The sequence below is a fragment of the Stylophora pistillata genome, chromosome 1 (assembly GCF_964205215.1).
Source record: "Stylophora pistillata chromosome 1, jaStyPist1.2, whole genome shotgun sequence".
In the NCBI taxonomy this organism is placed as follows: Eukaryota; Metazoa; Cnidaria; class Anthozoa; order Scleractinia; family Pocilloporidae; genus Stylophora; species Stylophora pistillata.
Window position 1 is genome coordinate 18459742 of NC_142519.1, and position 20351 is coordinate 18480092.

Below are 20351 nucleotides of genomic sequence, written 5' to 3' on the forward strand. Positions count from 1 at the left end.
AAATTTTTGCATGAACATTGCAATATTGAAATTGATAAGATCGGGAAAAATCAATATCCGATTATTTGAAAAACATTTAGAAATGACAATAATTAAAGAAACAATTCGCTCTATTTTGAGTTAAAAAAAGCAATTGTACAGCGAAGAAAACGGCTCTTAAAGGTGCACACGCTTATTCAAAGTTTTTGTGTGAGAAAATCTAGCTACAGGCCAAGATCTTTAGGAAGAAGAGCACCATTTGTTCTAAGGATAATCGTTTGCAGATCTTTTTAGCGTTTGAATAGTTTTCTTTTTCGACTAGGTCATGCAAAAATGTCCATCTTTCAGAGAGTTTTTTTTTTTTTTTTTTTTTTGAGTCGTTTACTCGGACCACATGACTTGTACAGTTTATCAGAATCCCGCAAGCACTTATTCAACTCATTTACAAACAGTAGAAAACACTTCCCTGTTGTTTATAAACTCGATATTTCTATATTCGAATTTAATCGTTTTAAAAGAATTTTGTTTTGTCGTTGTTGATATTAATAGTGCGAGTTGCGCATGCCTAGATTTCGGGATGGTTTCATTAAACAGCGTGTATACTGAATTTTGCTAATTTGTTTAACAGCTAAATGTATGCTTCTTATCTGCTGATGTTCTTTAGTGAATGTGACAGAAGCGTTTTAAACGTGGTGGCTCTAACCCTACTTAGCAAAATTATTTGTCGTCTAATTTTGTAACAATGTCGAGGGTACTTTCTAAAAGGGTTCCCGCTGAGAGGGTATTTATGACAGGAAAAATGCGGTTAAAAAATCACGCTTTTGAGAGAGAAAAATGACTCTTCTCTACCCAAAATAGAAAGATTTACTCGGAAATGGCCTAGCTTAGCTACCTTAAAGCATGTAGCAGCCTAAGATCAATTTATTTTTTGTCGCCTGGTTTAAATTCAGACCCTTATCTTTCTACTAGTGCCTTGTGGTCAGAGCGGCTAATCATCTTTCATGGGTTATTAATATATCATGAATTTAATTCAGGTGTTTTTTCAGTGACCGAAACGACGAGAAAGTGGAATGAAACTATTATTTACTTCTTCAATTGTTACATAACAACCTGATCATTTACAGTGAAACGGAATGGAAGAAGTGTTCTCATAGAAATCGAGCAAATCACTATGCAAGGGAAAGAAGCTTTCCTCGTTGTGCTTCAGTGGATTATTAATGCGACCGCAATCGTCGGCAATGGCCTTGTTATATATCTGATCACATTCAGGCAAAGGCTTCACTCCAAAGCAAATTGGTTCGTCTTATCTTTGGCGGTAGCTGATCTATTTGTCGGGGTTACGTTTCTTCCTTACTACAGAGCTTGCAAAGAGGAATTCTGCAACCAGAGACATATTCACTGGCTTTGTGTTGATGTATTCCTCTGTACTTCTGTAACAAACCTTTGCCTGTTGACTGTAGATCGATACATCGCGATCGTCAAGCCACTGAAGTATCTGACTATTATGACTCAAAGAAGGGTTGTGTTCGGCATATTGGCCGCTTGGTGTATTCCAGCTGCCACAGCGCTTCTACCTTTGTCGTGGACGTACTTGGTCAAATCCATGGCACAGAGATCAACCTGTTGGGAAGTTTTCATCATTGGCACGTTGATCGTCTATGGAATTATTCCTTGCCTCCTTCTTCCCCTTGCCATTGTGCGCATCTTGATGATAGTTCGAAGGTGTCGCTTAGAACGATGTGTAGTAATGGCTCAGTTAGATTTCAGTTATTCTGAGGCAAGAAGCAGAATTCGAAGACAGTCCTTCCCAGATCAAGATATTTCTTCCACGAAGCTCATTGTTGCTATAGTCATTTTGTTCTTGATTTGTTACTTGTTTGGTGTTTGCGTCCGAATCGTGGCCGTGTTTGGTCAAAATCAACCACCTGAATGCATCCATATAATTTCCTCCATTCTAATTTTAACCAACTCTACAGCTAATCCTGTGGCATATGGATTATTAAAGAAAGATTTTAGGAGAGAACTCTTGAAAACGTATAGATTAAATAGTTCGTCCAGTGAGCTTGCTTTAGGTGCAAGGATAAACTCAGACTTCATTGGCAGTTAAGGTGTAACAACTTAAAAGAAAACGATAAAAAGGACCTTAGCTTTACAACACATGTTTCGATTTATACAAATAGCCAATAATAGTATTGCCTTATACCTCGTCTGGTCGATCGCTTAAATTTGAATTAAGTTTTCTGATGAATGTTTTACAATAAGTTGTCTGAGACGGGTTTTAAATGAAACCTGATCAAAAGACTTCTATTGCAAGGAACCTTGATTATATAAAACGAAACATATTAATCAAATTAGCCCCTATCATTACATTGATGAATTATTATTATAATAATAAGTTCCATAATAGTTTGAAAGTGTCTGTAGTATAACTTTTTGGTTTCGAATCGAAGTTCGTGGTAACCTGTTCTTGGATAATATTCTTCTTGTGAGGCACGGAATAAGTCAGCTGAGCACAACAAGTGATGCTTATCAACGCTGAAGTCAATCCGATCCTTCTGTGCACGCCCAGGTGAAAATTTAGGTTTTCGGGGCTGTGCTAGGAAGAAAGCAACACTAAACAAACAAGTTCAAACTTTAATTTCTTCTCTATTTTAATGCCTCTTGCTCTGTCTTAACTAGCGACGCAACTGAGGGGGGGAATTTTCCAAACTGTCGGTAAAGAAATAGACTTCTAGACTTTTGTACAGTCTTTTGTCTTACAGCCTTCCCTTTCAAAATTTAAGCATTTTCTTAAATTCTCTGTTAATGTCTCTTTTGATGAAAGCATACGGGAAAGGATCAGCTGCGGAATAACAATAGCTTTCTGAGGTGATGAAATTCATCTGTTAGTCAACAGACATCAAAGTAGAAACATATCGATCTCACTACGTCCATCGTGTGGGATAAGATGAAGAGTCCCACGACTACGATAATGACTGTGGAGGAAAATTGTCCTCTGTTTTGCCTGAGATTCAGCTGATTTAAACGTAACTGCGCATGCATTATTGCGGTTTGTCGGTAAAGACGTCTTGATATAACCAAAATTTTTCCTGCCGCACTTAAGAGAAAGATGCGAGGCAATATCTCAAAGAGAATTCCGAAGCTGACTTGGAATAATAGGTGAATGTTCTCAGTCGCGCCGACAAAGTGCATGTACAGGTTTGGTGGTAGATAAAGAAGTGGAGGTAATCCCAAAGCGCACCCAGTGAGCAAGAGAACTCGTCTTTTCATGATCCGAACGTATTTAAATGGGGTCGCGATGGCGATATATCTATCGGTAGCCACTGCACAGAGATTCGCAATGGCCATGATAGCAAACTGCCACGCAACTATGCCACGGAGAACGTTGTCGCAGGCAAAAATTGTGTCAAAAAAACGCCACGGTAAAAAAAACAAATAGCAAAAGACAAATCGGCTGTGGCAAGCGACAGGATAAACCAGTGTGTTGTCGTGTGAAGGTGTTTTGTGGTTATTGTGAGGTAAATGACCAGACCATTTTCAATGTTGCTGTAATAGTTAAGAACCGTGCGGTGGCCACGTAACTTGGAATCATATCCATGTGTTTATGTCATACGGGAACCAGATCAGATTTATTTCGATGAAAACATTTGCCCATTTGTCCTTCATTCATAGAGAATTCATTCTGTATTGACAAACCTGAATATTTTCTTTCTATTGCTCTTTGTATGAATTATAAACACAACTCCTGTGGAGGAGAGGTAATTAAGAGGAGAAACACCTCAAGCAGTCAGTATTTTATCAGGTAGCGTTTGTTTCAGCGAACCATTTTTAAATTTATGATAATGATGTTAGCAGAAAACAATTTTTAATCTCTCTCGATTAGACGAACCCATTCAATTTTTTTTTTCAATGAATGATTTGCAAATCAGGGTAGCTATTCAGAAATCACCTTGATCGGATATTGGTATGTAATTGGTATCAACGCCACAGTGTTTTAAAATTGGTTTCCTGCATCTGCGTCTCCTGCATCTATTAATTAGTTAATTTTGTTAGGCAGGGGACGTTAAAGAACCCACTCACGGGATTACTGTGATGTGGTCTGGCCTGTTTACTAGGAATTGGGGGGAGGGGGCATCTTCAAATAAGTTTCCTTCGATTGTTTGTAAACTGCTGATGCAGTCCGGCCAAGTCCCCCGAAAAGTTTTGTGATGTGCATTTGATCATATCCACATGTTAATTTGCGCAATATAAATATTAAATTATTATTATCATTAAAGAGTCCAGAAATGTCTTGTTAAATTTAATGGCTGGAATATATCGGAGCCTAAGCTCAGTTATCATGCCTTTGAAAAAGCTGGGTTTGTTTGATATCTTACTATGTGCAAACAACAAACAGCCATTGTTCTTTTTGAAAGGAAACTTTCAAAAGCGAGAAAAAAACCTACATCATTCGAGAAAGTTGTTAATAGGCCTTTTGCAGCTAGAGATCACGTGCTTAGATACCGCATAGCAACACCGTACTGGAGAGCAAGTATTCCAGTGATCTCAGACAGTATAGAGGTCACAGAGGTCTGCATTCAAACAAAGAATACAGCGGATAACAGGTCAAAAGGTATCCCAATTCGAGAAATCCAGTAAGAAGTAATCAACAGCTTCCCCGGAGTGTATCAGCAGTAAAATCACACCAAAATTCGTTTTTCGCTGATACACTCCAAGGAAGCTGTTGATTAAAACTTACAAGATTTCTCGAATTGGGATATCCTTTAACTTGTTATCCGCTGTATTCTTTGTTTGAATGCAGACCTCTGGGATCTCTATTTTGTCTGAGATCACTGGAGTGCGTTGCTATGCGGTATCTAAGCATGGGATCTCCAACTGCAAAAGGCCTATTAGGCCAGTGCTATTGACAAACGAATCGTCAGAACGTCATCGCGTTTTGTCAGCTATTTACTTTGGACAAAAAATCCCCTCGCACTCTTTTTTAAAGTCTCTTTTCAAAAACGCATAGGCAAAAGGGTTCACTGACGAGTTCACAATCAATAAGATCCCCAACAGATCCCGGATCTCAATCGGTGGATCACATACATTAAGACCAATACACAAAGACAAAAGAATATTTGTAGCATAGCAAACGACAAAGACAGCTACTACAGCGCATATTATTTGAACAGTTGACATCTCTCTCCGAGTTCTTGACAGTTTGAAGTGACAAGCAGGTTTTCCCCTCCATTTGTTGTAGCGTAATTGAGAGACTTGAATGGCGGCTTGTCGTCGGTGCTTTCTTCTAATCAATAACATTCGAACAGTAACAGTAATTAAAAGAGCAATGGGTACTACTTCCATGACTGCTATTCGGGTTATTGCAAACGTTCTTTGCACATCCTTTGATTCCGTCCTCTCTGCTAAATACTGAATTGGAGCAAGGGATAACGAAAGAAGCCAGGCTGAAGTAACAGCGACCAAAACACGTCGAGTAGTCACCATGACAACGTATCGTAGTGGCAGTGTGATAGAGATATAGCGATCGATGGTCAGCACAACCAAATCTGATACAGACGCATACATGAAGACGGACGCCATCATGATACGGTGTCCGCGATTGCAATGAAAGAACAAATTGCAGAAAAACGACGCCGGAAAGTAGCTCAAAACAAGCAAGAAATCGGCCAACGCTGGCGAACGAATAATCCAGTTGGGTAAAGTGAATAATCGGCGTCTGTTGATGATTAAATATATACTGAAACCATTGCCAATGAGAGACACAACACTAAAAATCCAACCAGTAATCCAATACCATGCTGCCATCGGGATATATTGCTCACTACGTAGCTTTTGCAATCAAATTCCAAATTCCACAAAGAACAACCAAAGTGCCAGCTTTACAGCTTTCTTTGAAAAGTACGTTGTTTGCGAGTTGGGTTGCGAAATAATACAACTTGTCCTCCACGTTGTAGCTTTGACAGGTATTTTATTAAATTTGGGTTTGTTTCATCATCAGAATGCTGTTCACGCAATGACAAACTGACATGACTAAATGTTTTTGAGAAAGTAATAAACAAATCAATGGCTAAGGAAATGTTACGAATAACTTACAACAGATGTTTTGAATGATGCATTATGGATAAAAGAGCCTAAGGCTGCGTTTTCTAGTTTGAGAATTGTGGTAGTGATTTTAAATCAATTTCTTCAGTAGGGTTATTCCTTTATGTTCAGTCGTAAATGATGTCGAGCCCTGTATTTTGAGCACATTTTGATGCTTTGTAGCGGATTATCAAAATAAAAAATGCAACGGCGCGACTGATGACTAAGGAGCAGCTATTCGATTATCCTGCTTACGATGCACTTTGAGTATCATGGTAATTTTTGGGGTTAAAATAATTGGTGGTAAAATGTTCCTCAGTGCATTTTACATGAAATAATCGCTGGCAGCTTGATTTATCCGAACATTTGAAATTTTTTGCTCGTAATATACATAAATCTTATAAGACGTTTTGGTTTGAAGTATCGCTGAGTATTTTTATGTGTGGTGCCGTATTTTGACGAGCCCTTAGGGCGAGTCAAAATACAAAGAAAGAGTGATAATACGAAGGAATACTACACATTAAACGTTTAATAAGTCATTTGTTATCCAGCGTCTTTTTGTTTCTGCCACGTGTTTCTGCTCATTTCTTCTAAGGCGAAAAAGCAAGCGGATAGAGAAGCGTAACGCGCACAGACGACTAGTTAAACAGGCTTTTTACATTACAAAATAACTAACTGTACAATATCGCGCGATATTTGTACTCTACTCAAACTTTATTTGTACTCTTCTTTGTGCCGATGGGTAATAAATGGTTATTTTACCTTCGGATGTAGCCCCTTTGTAAGGGCTAACAATACGAAAACTTTCAAATGCGTCTTTCTTTATCACGGAGAAGGAAAATCCATTACAATTTAGATTCTAAGAAAAGGCAAAGCATTTGTAGATTCTAAACGAATCAGACATTCTTAATTGTCGCGGGACTGCTTAATAGAACTGAGGTGAAGCCAATAGATGTATTTAATTCACTGGTCAGTCGAAATTTAAGAATCGCTTTCAATTAATCACATTCATTAATGCTACCGTAAAATTTCTCAAATTTGATTGGATGATCAGTGGCACGATCTCATTTGTTGTGCTTATCTTAGAGTAATCGTATCACGCGGGTATTGATCAGTAAGTACCCTTGTTTTACGCCAGAAATGCTGTTTAAGGTGTTACAACAAATTTGGAGAGCCAGCGGTCCATCTTCATAATGGGCTCAGTCGCCTCGCGTCAGTATGTATTTAAGTCTTTGCGCAAAAAGTTTTATTAATGTTACGTAGTTTGGCGTTGTATGTTTGTAAGCTGCGTCCCGTGTCCCTTTAAATATCCAAACCGTCATTAGTTAGATTTAGTGGAATTTAATTTTTGTCATAGAAACCACTGATCAAGAATAAAATGTAGGGTTCGGGTAACCATTGAGAAGTGTTACCGGTGTGTACGTTACATAAGGATAATAACTTACAATACAGTTTCATTTTCGATGAAAAGTTATGCTATTAATATAAAGTCATCAAAAGTCATACAATCGTAGTTACCTGAAGATCAAGAGTGGACATGCATCGGTTTCTTTCACGTTAGCACTTCATCATCCTGATCATCACTATTTTAGTCGTCTTGCATGAACATTAGTTCTACATTGAGCTAACCATCCCCCGGTTAGCTCAATTGGTTAGAGCGCCGGATTGTCTTGTGCGGGAGGTCGAGGGTTCGTTCCCCGGCCGGACCAATACTCAAGGTCTTAAAATAACTGAGGAGAATTTGCTACTTTTCTATAATATCAGGAAATGGATAGATATTCTAGTCTTCTCGGATAAAGACGAATAAACCGTAGGCCCCGTCTCCTGCAGGGTTAGGGGTAGGAGACGTTAATTTCCCACGCACGAGATTACTATGTGGTGGATGTCCTCCCCTGAGGTGGGATGGCTGGGTGGTGTCTTAAGAATGGCTCTGAAAAGCCCTGTGATGGAGTGGTCAATTAACATATGTATGTATGTCTGTATGTATGTATGTATGTACAACAAATACCCAACAAGGAGACCTCAAGATACCCACATTTCCAAGGGGCGGGCCATTTCTAATGAAAACTCTTTCTTTATTAGTGGATCGTAAAGGTCTTCAATTTTTTTGCAAAACACCACCCATCTTTAATTAAGGCAGTCGGTAAAATTATTCAGTTATAGGCTCATTCCTTCATTCTTTCCTAATGGGATGCAAAGTCTCCGTTCTCTTAAAAAAATCACGCACTAAAATGTAAAGATAGTGTTTCTACAATATTGCAACATTTATGGTTTATAAAAGGGGGAGGAATTATCAGAAACGACTGTAGAGTAGAATTTTTCTTCAACAGGCCAGCAGTAACAAAATTCCTTTTTATTAATATTGCTTCAGATTCAATATAAAATAAAGTTGTGGAAGAAGTGTATTGGAAGCAACCAGAAGAGTACTTGCTCTTTGCTACGAAAGTTGCAATCTTCGTTTTTTTTTTTTTTGCTACTAATTGAGGCAAAATTGTAATTAGTACTCGCTGCGAGCAGGATTCGAACCTGCGCGGGGAAACCCCATTGGATTTCGAGTCCAACGCCTTAACCACTCGGCCATCGCAGCTGTGGGTAAATATAATATGAGAATGAACTTTTAAGAAATCGTGGCAACCTTTTCAATAATGGAGACATAAATATTCAAACAATTCATAAATGCAAAGAAAAGTCCAGGCAACAAGAAACACCATCGCGAATAAAACATTATTTTGTTGTTTATAGAGTACTAACACACTGTACATGTACCATTCGAGAATGTGTGTTTGTCTACATGTTGAAAAAGTTCCCTATGATAGTGAAATTTACTTTTATTTTGTTGAATTTAGTTGCGCTATTGACGACCAACAAATGGGAAGGTGATCAGCATTCGCTGAGTTTCTTAGTACTATACTCGGACTGCTGTCATTAAGGACCTGATAGAGAGGTCATAAGCTTAGCCCTGAAACACTTTAACTGAAGAGTGCATGAGATTTTTCATTTACTTCTCCATTTTTGTTAAAGTTGTTTTATGATATGTCAAGAGTGGCGTTCTTACGAAACTATACCTATCAACCGTAACTACTCTGATTAGAATTTGTGCCAAAACAGAAAACATGATAGTATGTCGTACTCATATTATCAGATGCGATATCAGAAAAGTTCATGCTAAAACGAGGTGGTAAATCTCATCAAATCTTTTCAAATTGACGTTCCTTCAATTTCGTAGTTCTTGAGAATCTTATATTAATCGCAGATGTAAGGGACAAATCAGCCATATTTCATGGCCTCCAAAGTAACATGTTCGAGTTGGGATCTCTGGAGCCAAATGAGAGCGAGCAGATTGAGTGTATCTAAACAATGAAACGTACTAAAGATTTTAACTTGAGCTTGCAAGAGTAAATCGAACAACCACATATAGAATTCTTGCAACTTTTGTAGAGGGGGTTAATTTACTGAAGCTGATTGCTCAGTTTTTCTTCTCGAAGCCGACTTGCTTCAAGTTAGTTCTACCTATAGTGGCATACTTGATAGCATGGTTACAGTTGTTAGGGAAGACACTATTTAAATTACATTTAAAGGACTACATAAATTTCAATAAGACAACCTGATTATAGGCCTACTGAGCATATATTTGTACATTTCATGCAACTATCAGGTTTTCGAAGGTTACGGGAGCAGAATTGGTTTATTAAAATGCATCTATATCTTTGCATTTCAATGTTTTATGCTCGTGAAGGCGAGAAAAAATAGCTTTGTCACTATGTGTCATTCAGGCATTATTCATAAAGCGTATGATTCTATACTTTTCCTGGCGACATTGTTGTTACGGAGCTGCGATGGCCGAGTGGTTAAGGCGTTGGACTTGAAATCCAATGGGGTATCCCCGCGTAGGTTCGAATCCTGCTCGCAGCGGCGTGTAATTTTTGGCAAATTTTTGTTGATAAGAGTGGAGAGTGACCTAGATCGTGATAAGATCAGTCTGCGTCCAATAAATTAAGAGAAGGGAATAACATTTGTCTTTCTCTCCTTTCTTTTTGGCGCCGCAGACTGGGAGAAATAGAAAATTCAAACGGCCGATGATCCCAGGTTCAGGAGGTGGAAATGGAAGGGAGGCAGGAAGGGAAGGGAGATAGGTGCTGTTTATTGGGCGCTTGGCTAGTGAGTGGAGCCATGAAATCAGATGATCTGTTTATTGGGCGCTTGGCTAGTGAGTGGAGCCATGAAATCAGATGATCTGTTTATTGGGCGCTTGGCTAGTGAGTGGAGCCATGAAATCAGATGATCCGTTTATTGGGCGCTTGGCTAGTGAGTGGAGCCATGAAATCAGATGATCTGTTTATTGGGCGCTTGGCTAGTGAGTGGAGCCATGAAATCAGATGATCTGTTTATTGGGCGCTTGGCTAGTGAGTGGAGCCATGAAATCAGATGATCTGTTTATTGGGCGCTTGGCTAGTGAGTGGAGCCATGAAATCAGATGATCTGTTTATTGGGCGCTTGGCTAGTGAGTGGAGCCATGAAATCAGATGATCCGTTTATTGGGCGCTTGGCTAGTGAGTGGAGCCATGAAATCAGATGATCTGTTTATTGGGCGCTTGGCTAGTGAGTGGAGCCATGAAATCAGATGATCCGTTTATTGGGCGCTTGGCCAGTGAGTGGAGCCATGAAATCAGATGATCTGTTTATTGGGCGCTTGGCTAGTGAGTGGAGCCATGAAATCAGATGATCCGTTTATTGGGCGCTTGGCTAGTGAGTGGAGCCATGAAATCAGATGATCTGTTTATTGGGCGCTTGGCTAGTGAGTGGAGCCATGAAATCAGATGATCCGTTTTTTGGGCGCTTGGCTAGTGAGTGGAGCCATGAGATCAGATGATCTGTTTATTGGGCGCTTGGCTAGTGAGTGGAGCCATGAAATCAGATGATCCGTTTATTGGGCGCTTGGCCAGTGAGTGGAGCCATGAAAGCAGATGATCTGTTTATTGGGCTCCTGGCTAGTGAGTGGAGCAATGAAATCTGATGATCATGTTTCAACGTTAAGATTATTTGGAATACATCTCTGCTTGTTATGGTATCTTCTGATGACCGGTTATGGTGGGTTAATTCGTCGGCTGTCACCCGCTACTTACGGATAGTAGCATATTTGCCCCATTCGTACCAGAAAAACATGTTTAGTCAAACTGTGTTTAACTGGATGAAAATCAGAAACAGAGACCTGAAAAACTTAATATTCGGTTGGGTTCAAGTGGTCATTAACTTGTATATTCAATGTGCTCAATTTGAAGTCGAAAAACATTGGTTTAAGATGCTTCTAAGAAGGAAACAATTTTAAACCGTACTTTTAATGAAAGCTTTAAAACATGTTTAAGTTTTGTCGTGAATTGGGTATAATTAGTCATGTCATGTCATCGAGTGAAATCTGTAACTAAAGAGCTAATGCTGCCAACCAGGAGCCCATTTTCTCGAAAGTCTTGAGCAACTTTTGTTTTAGAAACCAGGACTTTTGAGAAACAGGTCCATAAAGGTTTATTGCAAACGACAAGCACTAGAACTTTATCAGAAAAAATACCACAGTGACCTAAAAAGAAAACTGCTCAGAAACAAAGGAAAAAGAAGATAAAAATGATGCTAACAAGGGGAAAAAATAGCAAAGACAGCAAAAAAAAAAAAAAAAAAAAGTGCAAATTCTGCGAGTAGGAGTTACTCCGCCCCCAAGCCAGTTTGAGAGTCACTCCTTGTCCGCCAGCTCCAAATCATAACTTCTATAGCGTGCCGGATTCGAACCCGCGACCTCGATGACCTCTCCTGCACTCGTTGCACGCCCACACAAGGGATAATAAGGGGAAACTCAGGTAGTTTTTCTACTTAAACAAAACTGGTTTTGTCACGGTTTGCTCTTCGTACCACCCAAATGTTATTTCATGTTCATGACACATTTCATGTAGTTCTTATTTGTCTAATTTATGCAAAAAGTTTTCGATTTTAGACTTGCATAACAACCGTTGCCATACTGTTGAGAATTTCAGCAAAGAAACTAAAGGAACACGGCTTCGAGAAGACTTAGCCAACTGTGATACTTGCAAGACAGAAACTGTTTTTACTTGACCCTAAATACGATATGGCACTCATTTTTACTGCAACAGCTGCCGGTTCACCTAATCCTCAATTTTTCAATGTTCAGTTCAAACTTGGTTGTCAAATGTTTTTTATTCAACTAGGCTGAAAACGTACTCGTAAAGAAAGATTTTTCATTTCACATAGTTTGATAACAAAATGAAATTGACTTGAAATCATTTTGCAAATGTGACGGAAGTCAGACACTCCTTCGTTAGAGACGTTGACAACGGGAAATGGTCCATTGTATGCTAAATTGGCTGCTTTGACCTGTAGCGAGGCTGAGGGTGACATCGTTATGAAAGGGACACTAATCATTGGTCTGTTTCTATGGCGGCAAGAAACAAAGCCCTCCTACGCAACAGCTGAACTGTTAAACCTCGCGCCGCATAGATTAGATAGATGTTTATTATTCTTATTATGTAAATTATTTTGTATATAGGAAGCGATGGTAAAGAATATTCTTATTAAATCCCCTGATGAGTGGGCAACCACGAAACAGGCTTGTCGGGATGCATGAAAGCGTAGTTTATTTGTTTCTCTCCTCCACAAACATATATATATATATATATATATATATATATATAACTAACTGCAGACAGTACTGTTTCGGCCTTCTGGGCCTCATCAGTGCAGTTTTTTTATGTTTAAGGTGGACGGCCGGGCCCCCGATGAAGGGCGTGTGCAATGCCCGCCGACCAACAGGACTAATCCCACCCATGGCTTGCGTGCAATGCCTTAGGGTTGGGGTCCACCAGAAACGAGGGTCACCAGACACCAAACTCGCTGGGGAATCGAACCCCACCTCAACAAAAATTAACACACTCACACCAAAAATTGAACACACACTCGATAACTTAAATAACTTAAACTACTTTTTAGTTTTCATTTTTAGGTTTTAAATTTTTAAACTAATATTAAACTATTTCTTCGGAGTGTACTTTAGCACATGTCTAGGAGGACCATTTTGCGGGTTGAGAACAAAGGCAATTGAACCAGGAGGAACTTGAAGGTGTGATGTTAACCGTAGGAGGTCTACTCTATCACCTGAAAGGCCAGGAGGTGTGGATAGCAATTCGAGAATTTCACTTCTGGACTTGGAAGAAATGACCGACGTAACGGAGGGTGGCGCGGTTATCTTATTAGCGACTGGTACGGAAATCGACTGGGTTGTATCCGTTGTAGCAGGCTTCTTTACAGTTCCTTTTGAAACCGGAGAAGTCTGGGGAGCAGCGCGTTTACGGGAGACATTTTCTGATGGTACTTGGTCAACCGATGTGCAGGTTGGAAAACGGTCCTCGCTGGCCTCAAGGTTATAATCGCACTCTTCAGACTCAGCAACAACGTCCTTAGGGACGGGAGCAATTGTCTCAGCTGTCACATCATTTTCTTGAGCTACAGACGAGGGTATGTCCATCTCTACTGATGTGTCTACAGCAGGTTGAGCACCCACGGTCGCCTGACAGTTCCTAGCTAGATGTCCACCTTGACGGCATCGGAAGCATTTGCCCCTAAGGGGACACTCCGCCGACTTATGACCAACTTTATGACAAGTAGTACACTGGAGGGGTTGCCCCCTATACCAAATTTTACAGCGGACGCCACGGATAGAAATAAACGGTGAAATGACATTCCTAATAACCATTTGGACAATGCGTGACCCGGTGGACACTGAAGGCCTTCCGGGCCAAACCTGATTGCGAACAGATTTGACCGTACCATATGCGGACAAAGCTGTGCTGATGGCGTCGTTTGATCCCTCAAAGGGAAACCAAGAGACTACAACAGTAGTAAGCTGGGGAGGAGGAGGAGGGGGTTTAACCACCCTACACTCTACATCGCCCAACTTGATGACACCTAGCTCCTCAAAAAATAACTTAGCAGCATCGCCGTTCTCAGCAAAAGTGACTCTCGCAACACGGCCAGGACATGCCTGCACCGCAGCCACCCGATGGTCAGACTCACGGTCAAAAGAACCCAGCAACAAACCAACCGCTTCCGAGAAAAGTACCTCCTCAGGGAGCCCCTGACAGTCAACGTCGATGGTCCTTTTAAAGGACACGACCATGCTGAAACTCGGACCCAACCCAAAGACAAGTCAGAGGGATGGGTGACCGAAACAGAGAAAAAGCAAAAAGGAAAGCAAGTTCGGATCGACCGAGAAATCCAAAAAAAGGGATGGGCGACCAAAACGGAACCAAAGAAAACAACCACTGCCAGGGAGGAAAAAGTCGCAAGTTTTCCCTCCCGGCAGGTACTCACTTATCCAACTCAGACCTCGAAAAACACCAGAACCAACTTCAAACTACAAGAGTATGAAGCAACACTTACCATGCGAGACCTGGGTCTCATCAGTGCAGTGCTAATGCTAGGATGGGGGAGAACCGAGACGGTCACCCCAAACGACCCAACCTTTGTGGTATCGTCTAAGCCATGCCAGAGTGCTCAAACTAGAGTAAACCAGCGAGCATGCGCAATTGCAACGGCAATGACTCATCCTAGATAGAGTGCTCAATACGTTGAAGCAGAGCAGAATAAATATTATGAGAGGAAAAAAGGACGTAACTACATTTCCCGACAAGCCTGTTTCGTGAATCGCTTCACTCTTCAGGGGTTTAATGAAAGAATATTCATGTGACTATCGTTTATATACTAGGAAAATTTGCATAATGCGCGGTAAACTTAAAAACTTTAAAGTTCAGCTGTTGCGTAGCAACGCTTTGTTTCTGTGTCGGCATGAAGATACGAGTTCGTTACGCTTATTTAGTGATGAGAGGTCGGGTCGGTAAATTATCAGGAATTTTTCTTTTAGGCAGAGGTTGCATCTTTTATTGGAGCTGTTGTAGGGAGAGTTAGATGATAAGACGCGCCATGAGATAGAATAGTCAATGTTGTCGTTCTTGAGTGTCCAGATGTGTTTGCTAAGTTCGGTAGAGTTTTTGTGCTTGGCGTGGCGGAATGATGCGGTGTGATTTCTGTGTCTTGTTTTGAAGTCGGTTTCTGTGAGTCCGATGTATGTTTCAGAGGTGTTGTTGTCGTTCCGTGTGACGGTGGCTTGATAAACGACTGAGGATTGAAGGCAGTTACCATTGAGCGGGCAATTGTTCTTTTGTCGGCAGTTGCATGTTTTGTTGGTTTCCGTGCCGTCTTTGTTGTCTTTCGTGTAAGGTGAGTGGGACGAGTGTAAGATGCGCTTGTTGTGGTTGTCGATGACCTGTTTGGTGTTGTTCATACAGCTGTAACTGATTTTGATGGTGTTGCGGTTAAATATTTTGCGGAGGCTGTGATCCTTAGTGAAATGTTTGTCGATTAGGCTAAGGAATTTGTGTCCGATATTGGTGCTGACGTTCTTGCTGAATGGAGGGTTGTACCAGAGGATGTTGCTTCGCTGCCTGTTTTTGCGTTTTGCAGTCGTGGTGGGTTCGTAGTGAAGGGTGTATTGGTATCCGCCTTCGTCAAGTGCTTTTTGGTACGGGGGGGCGGTTTTGTCGAATGAAGCTTTGTCTGATGAAAGGGATGAAAGTCGTTTGTTGATGCTGGCAGGTATGTTCTTTGTGGTGATCGGTGGATGATTGCTCTCGCGGTGTACGTACTGTAGTGTGGTGTTAGGCTTTGTGTAGGGCTGGTAGGTGCTGTTGTTTAGGTTGAGAGTGACGTCTAGGAAGCTGATAATCTTTTTGTTTGCTTCGATGGTGATACGTAGTCCGTTGCGGTTGAAGATGCGGCAAATTTCCTTCTTTATGTTTTCGGTGTCTCTCGGCGTGGTGTTGGTGGTGGCTAGTCCGTCGTCTCTGTAGAGTCCTACGTTGATGTTGAGGTCTTGTAGCTGTATGTTTGTATGACTATGACCCCAAACAATTCAGAATTCATTAGAAAGTCGCTCATAAGAGTTATCTCAGCCCATTTAATATCGAGTAAAATCGCTCCTCAATAATGTTTTTTTTTTTTAATAACTCCGCGCTGGTCAAAATGATCTACTGATGAAAAGGATTTACTTGAAGTGATCTCTTAATGACGCTTACTTTTCATATTGTTACCCCAAGGAGCTTTGAGAACAAAAATAAAATATGATCATAAAGAAAGGAGAACCTGAACGTATTAAATTAACTCTAAATCAACTTCGCTCGGTCCTTGAATAATGTGATAACATATGTGATACCATGCAAACGACCCTCTTTCCCCTAAATCTTATTAATTTGATTTAGCTGTAATCGTATGAGTAGTTCCTGACCAACGACTTTTGTCACCAACTTTTGAAACACTACGGAATAATAAAATGCAAATTTCGCCCCCTTTCACTTCTCTCTATGATTAGGAATGAATCTGGATATCTAAGAACGTTTAACTGTTAAAGGTCAGTAATATCTCAGATCTTCATGCCCTTGTTGAGAGACTGACGGAGCATCCGGCTGCTGGAGTTGATCTCCATTTGCAGAATATTTTCTTGAGCTCTCTTTTTATGTCACGTTTAAACAAGGCATAGGCGAACGGGTTTGCTGCAGAGTTTGTTACTACCAGGAAAAACACCGCTTTGCTCAGATCTTTTGTTAACCCACAGAATTTGGTAAAATGACATAATGAGCTGTACACTTCGAGCGCGTAGCATGCAATAAAAATGGCCACAACTGTTCCAATTACACGCGCTGATGACACTCCCGTTTGACCTTTATGATTCGGTTGGTTGTATTGCAATTGATTATTCATTTTCGCAAGTTGTCGACAATGTCTCCTTGCAGTTATTATTATTTTCGTGGTTGCAGTCAGAAGTAAAACACACGGAACAAACTCGAACATGGAGGTCCACACGATGACAGTGATGTTGACGTTTATAGTACAACCATGGAGACTGGTACAAAGCGCAGGGATAAAATACGAAAACAACGGTGCACACCACGAGAAGGCGATCAGATATCGAGCACGCCTTGTTGTCATCAGTGACGTGTAGGTGAGAGGCAGCACAATGGCCAAGTAGCGGTCGATAGTCATCGCGCATAGATTGGTATTCGAAGAATAAATCATCAGTACGGCAATATCGTCTGCGATTTGATTTCTGCAGTTTGTTGCATTGAAACTGCATATGAGTTGCACCGGGAAACAACATGCACCCACACCGAGATCCGCAAGCGCTAGGGACAATACGAAGTGGTTTGGGACGTTTTTGAGTCTGGACCTCGTGCAAATCAGATAGATCACCACTCCATTTCCAAGAATAGCAAATATTGAAGGAAGCCAGCCAAGAATCCAGTACCAATTCATTTCTAAATGTATGCAAAAGGTGCTGCTTTCAAATGACAATTGATATCAAACTTGGGTCGGGCGTTGGTGTAGGGAAGTTGACATTGTAAGATAGTCTGCTGGAAGCCCCCCATTAAGCAATTTCGAATGTATCATCACTTGACATTTCCTATCTGACAGATTCATATATTCAAACCAAATCATTTCATCACCAGAGGAAAATTCTGGCATATCGATGAAACTGAAGAAGAGACGATCTGATCGTTCTTACATTTTTTATAAAAGTCTTGCGGCAGGTCTTTTCCACATCTGAGCGTTTAATTGAAAGCGCTGGCTGCTTACAGAGGTCCACAAATAAGGCTTCACAATTTAAATCAGGCTGTTCATAGAACGATGCACGGCTGTCACATTAGAAGTCACCATGGTATTGTCACTATAAATATCGTTGATCTATTTTTAATCTCATCCGCACTCAAGTCCAAGTGTTCGCAAATTGGCTGAAAACCAGTCATTTAGTCCTAGCAAAGACTTCAATTCACAATTGTAGGGGGAAAGGGAAGAATATAATTATTCATTTTTTCTAAGGTATTGCATTGTCAGGTCAGCAATTTTTATTGTGAAAAGGGAAGGGCAATGGCGAAATTCCATGATAGACTTTAATTAACTTATTTTGTAATCGGCTCAGCTCAAGCTTTACATCCGCGGTTTTTCTAATCAGGATTTTGTGGGCATTAGCCGCCCATCTGTTATGAGAAACCAGTTCTTAACTAAATAGGTTACTTGTCATTTCTTTTGAGAGGACCTCGGTCACTCGACCACGTAAACATGTCCTTCAGTTGCCCGATGAATTTCATCAACAGCTTAACCAAGTTATCTTAGGTTACCTCATGATTAATTTCATTATTCAGGTTAGGGTCTTAGGTGACTAAAAAGCGACCGAGCTCACCCTTCGCGGAACTTGTGGCCTTACCAATGGAGCTGTGCCTCTCGTCGCTCAGTAACATGTAATAACTCTAAGCAATGGATCCTTATTCCTCGCTTTATTTTCAGTCTATCGAATGTAAAGGTTTTTCGTGTGTGTTTGCGATCTCTTTAATCTACAGCTTCAATGTTTATGTCCGTTTTCGTTTAAGAGTTCCATGCATATTTCTGACAATTTTTCACATCTGATATAACTATATGCATACTGCTTCTAAAGTAAAACGAATTTTACATTAGTCAAAATAAACTCTTGGCTGTTCTCTCACGATCGAGAGATTAAAAGATGCATTGACTTAAGAAGACATAGTTTACATAAGTATGAACACAACAAAAAACCAACAAATCTATTAAACAGGTTTAGTTAATTAAATTGGCCTTACAATGATTCGCTTTCTTGCCTAAGGCTACTACATGCTTACATCAGGTCTGTGAAACCCTAGCAGAACGAAGATCTGCAAAAAAAAAAAAAAAAAAAATTCCAAGCAGTTTTTGAGAGAACAAGTGCTTAGATTTTCAAGACAGTTTATATGATAAAACGCTATTGGAAAATTAGCGAAAATTCGCTTGCATAATTTCTGTTTCTTGTTTTTTAGTAGTTAAAAACCAGCTGAAGCAACGATGAAGTTAAATTTCACAGACCTTTCACTCCCAACTGATCTCGTTACTGAATTCTCCTTACCGTCCACTATGCATTTCTTATGCTGTTAGTTCAGAGGATTTGTTATTGGATCAACTAATAATCCCCTAATTTATGTTTTCTTTATTCTCATCAATTGTCTACTTGATCAGTATTGTGTTGATATGGTAAGTTGAAAGGGTTAACCGAGGCTATCCGGCTGAGTCGAACTTCTGACACGGAGCCGTCGAACTCTGTCAGTAAGTTAATTTGTTCACTGCAGCTGCTCATCTATTGTCATTCTCACTTTTCTATCAATACCTCCCACCTGTCCATTTGATATCTTAGAACGCCGTCAGCCTTAGAATCTAATGTCACTTCATTCATTGCCATAAGTAATGTGGCCTTTTTCAGTTAGCATTTATATTCTTAGTCTGCTTCAAAGTAAAAAGTGAACCATAACATATAAGGGAGACTGACCTCTTCCTTTCCAGATAGAGAGAAAAGATTTCTTTAAAACAATGCAAAATTTTCTGTGGACCATGTTGAAGCTTGATTTGTGACGCAAGAAAATTTTGCGATTGCGAAAAAATAAAACATCCGGCTTTCTTTCTCTGCTTGCTTACTGATTAAAAAACATCTAAATCAGTTGCTATTTCAGTCATGGATGCTCTTATTTTTTCTCTGCTTTCTGCCAGCGACGAGCAAAGATATCATTCATGTGAAACCCAGCGTTTCCAGAACATCAACATTTTTAATGCATCTCTAAATTCTCGTTTCCTAATAGCATATATCCACGGATTAATTGCTGCATTAGAGAAAGCGACAAACAGCGCCCATGTTCCCCAAGATTCAATTGCTTTTTTCGTTTGGCATGGGGCGTTCTTTCCTAAAACAACTTCGTTGATGGAAAAAACTATAGCCGGCAAGGCTGTCAAGTAAAACACACCAATAACAACTGCAATCGTCAAAGACGCCTTTCTGTTGTACTTTGGATTTGTTGATCTCGGACCTGTCGGGCGGGACTAACACTGCGGCTGATGATTCAAACATTTAGATACGATGCATTAATAAATGGCCCGCGCCAAGTAACTGATGGCATTAAAGAAAATACATTTATACCAGTTATGCATGCTAAGAACGTCGGAATAATGCCAGGCCTTTTACAGCTGCAGTAGTTTAAAAGCACTCTAAAAACGTGTCATACATTTGACTTCAAAACAATAGCAGGTAACTGAATTCGATCTATGACCATCGGCAAGAGCCATAATAGGCAAGCCCTTTTCCATTTTTAGGACCCAGTTTTCAAACTTTAGGACAAAGGAAGGAGATTATTTGCAAATTTATGTTA

The 20351-nt window shown here is 40.2% G+C and overlaps 2 protein-coding genes, 1 long non-coding RNA gene and 2 other non-coding genes across 5 annotated transcripts in view; 2 read left to right on the plus strand and 3 right to left on the minus strand.

Annotated features, from left to right (window-relative positions):
• LOC111336615 (alpha-1A adrenergic receptor-like) overlaps positions 1 to 2720 on the plus strand; it is a 3888-nt gene extending 1168 nt beyond the window's left edge. Inside the window, exon 1 of the mRNA XM_088741523.1 lies at positions 1 to 2720. This exon is cut by the window's left edge and continues 1168 nt beyond it. Within this exon, the coding sequence (XP_088597649.1) occupies positions 1151 to 2086 (936 nt within the window). The 5' untranslated portion in view covers positions 1 to 1150 and the 3' untranslated portion in view covers positions 2087 to 2720.
• A 5845-nt stretch (positions 2721 to 8565) lies between these two features.
• Trnas-cga (transfer RNA serine (anticodon CGA)) lies at positions 8566 to 8647 on the minus strand. Its single transcript has one exon. It is a non-coding gene; the product is annotated as a tRNA-Ser (tRNA).
• A 1243-nt stretch (positions 8648 to 9890) lies between these two features.
• On the plus strand, positions 9891 to 9972 carry Trnas-uga (transfer RNA serine (anticodon UGA)). Its single transcript has one exon. It is a non-coding gene; the product is annotated as a tRNA-Ser (tRNA).
• Positions 9973 to 16005: 6033 nt separating this feature from the next.
• LOC111336609 (adenosine receptor A2a-like) lies at positions 16006 to 17804 on the minus strand. The gene has a single exon (XM_022942736.2). It carries the CDS (start codon positions 17422 to 17424, stop codon positions 16543 to 16545), a length of 882 nt encoding a protein of 293 aa, XP_022798471.2. The 5' UTR covers positions 17425 to 17804; the 3' UTR covers positions 16006 to 16542.
• Positions 17805 to 18053: 249 nt separating this feature from the next.
• Positions 18054 to 19718, minus strand: LOC148741502 (uncharacterized). The gene is made up of 2 exons (XR_015994131.1): positions 19481 to 19718; positions 18054 to 18836 (listed from the first exon to the last, which is right to left on the minus strand). It is a non-coding gene; the product is annotated as an uncharacterized LOC148741502 (long non-coding RNA).
• Positions 19719 to 20351: the final 633 nt, after the last annotated feature.

Coding starts and splice junctions, on each gene's coding strand:
- LOC111336609 (XM_022942736.2), bottom strand. CDS start 17,424: ATGAATTGGTACTGGATTCTTGGCTGGCTTCCTTCAATATTTGCTATT.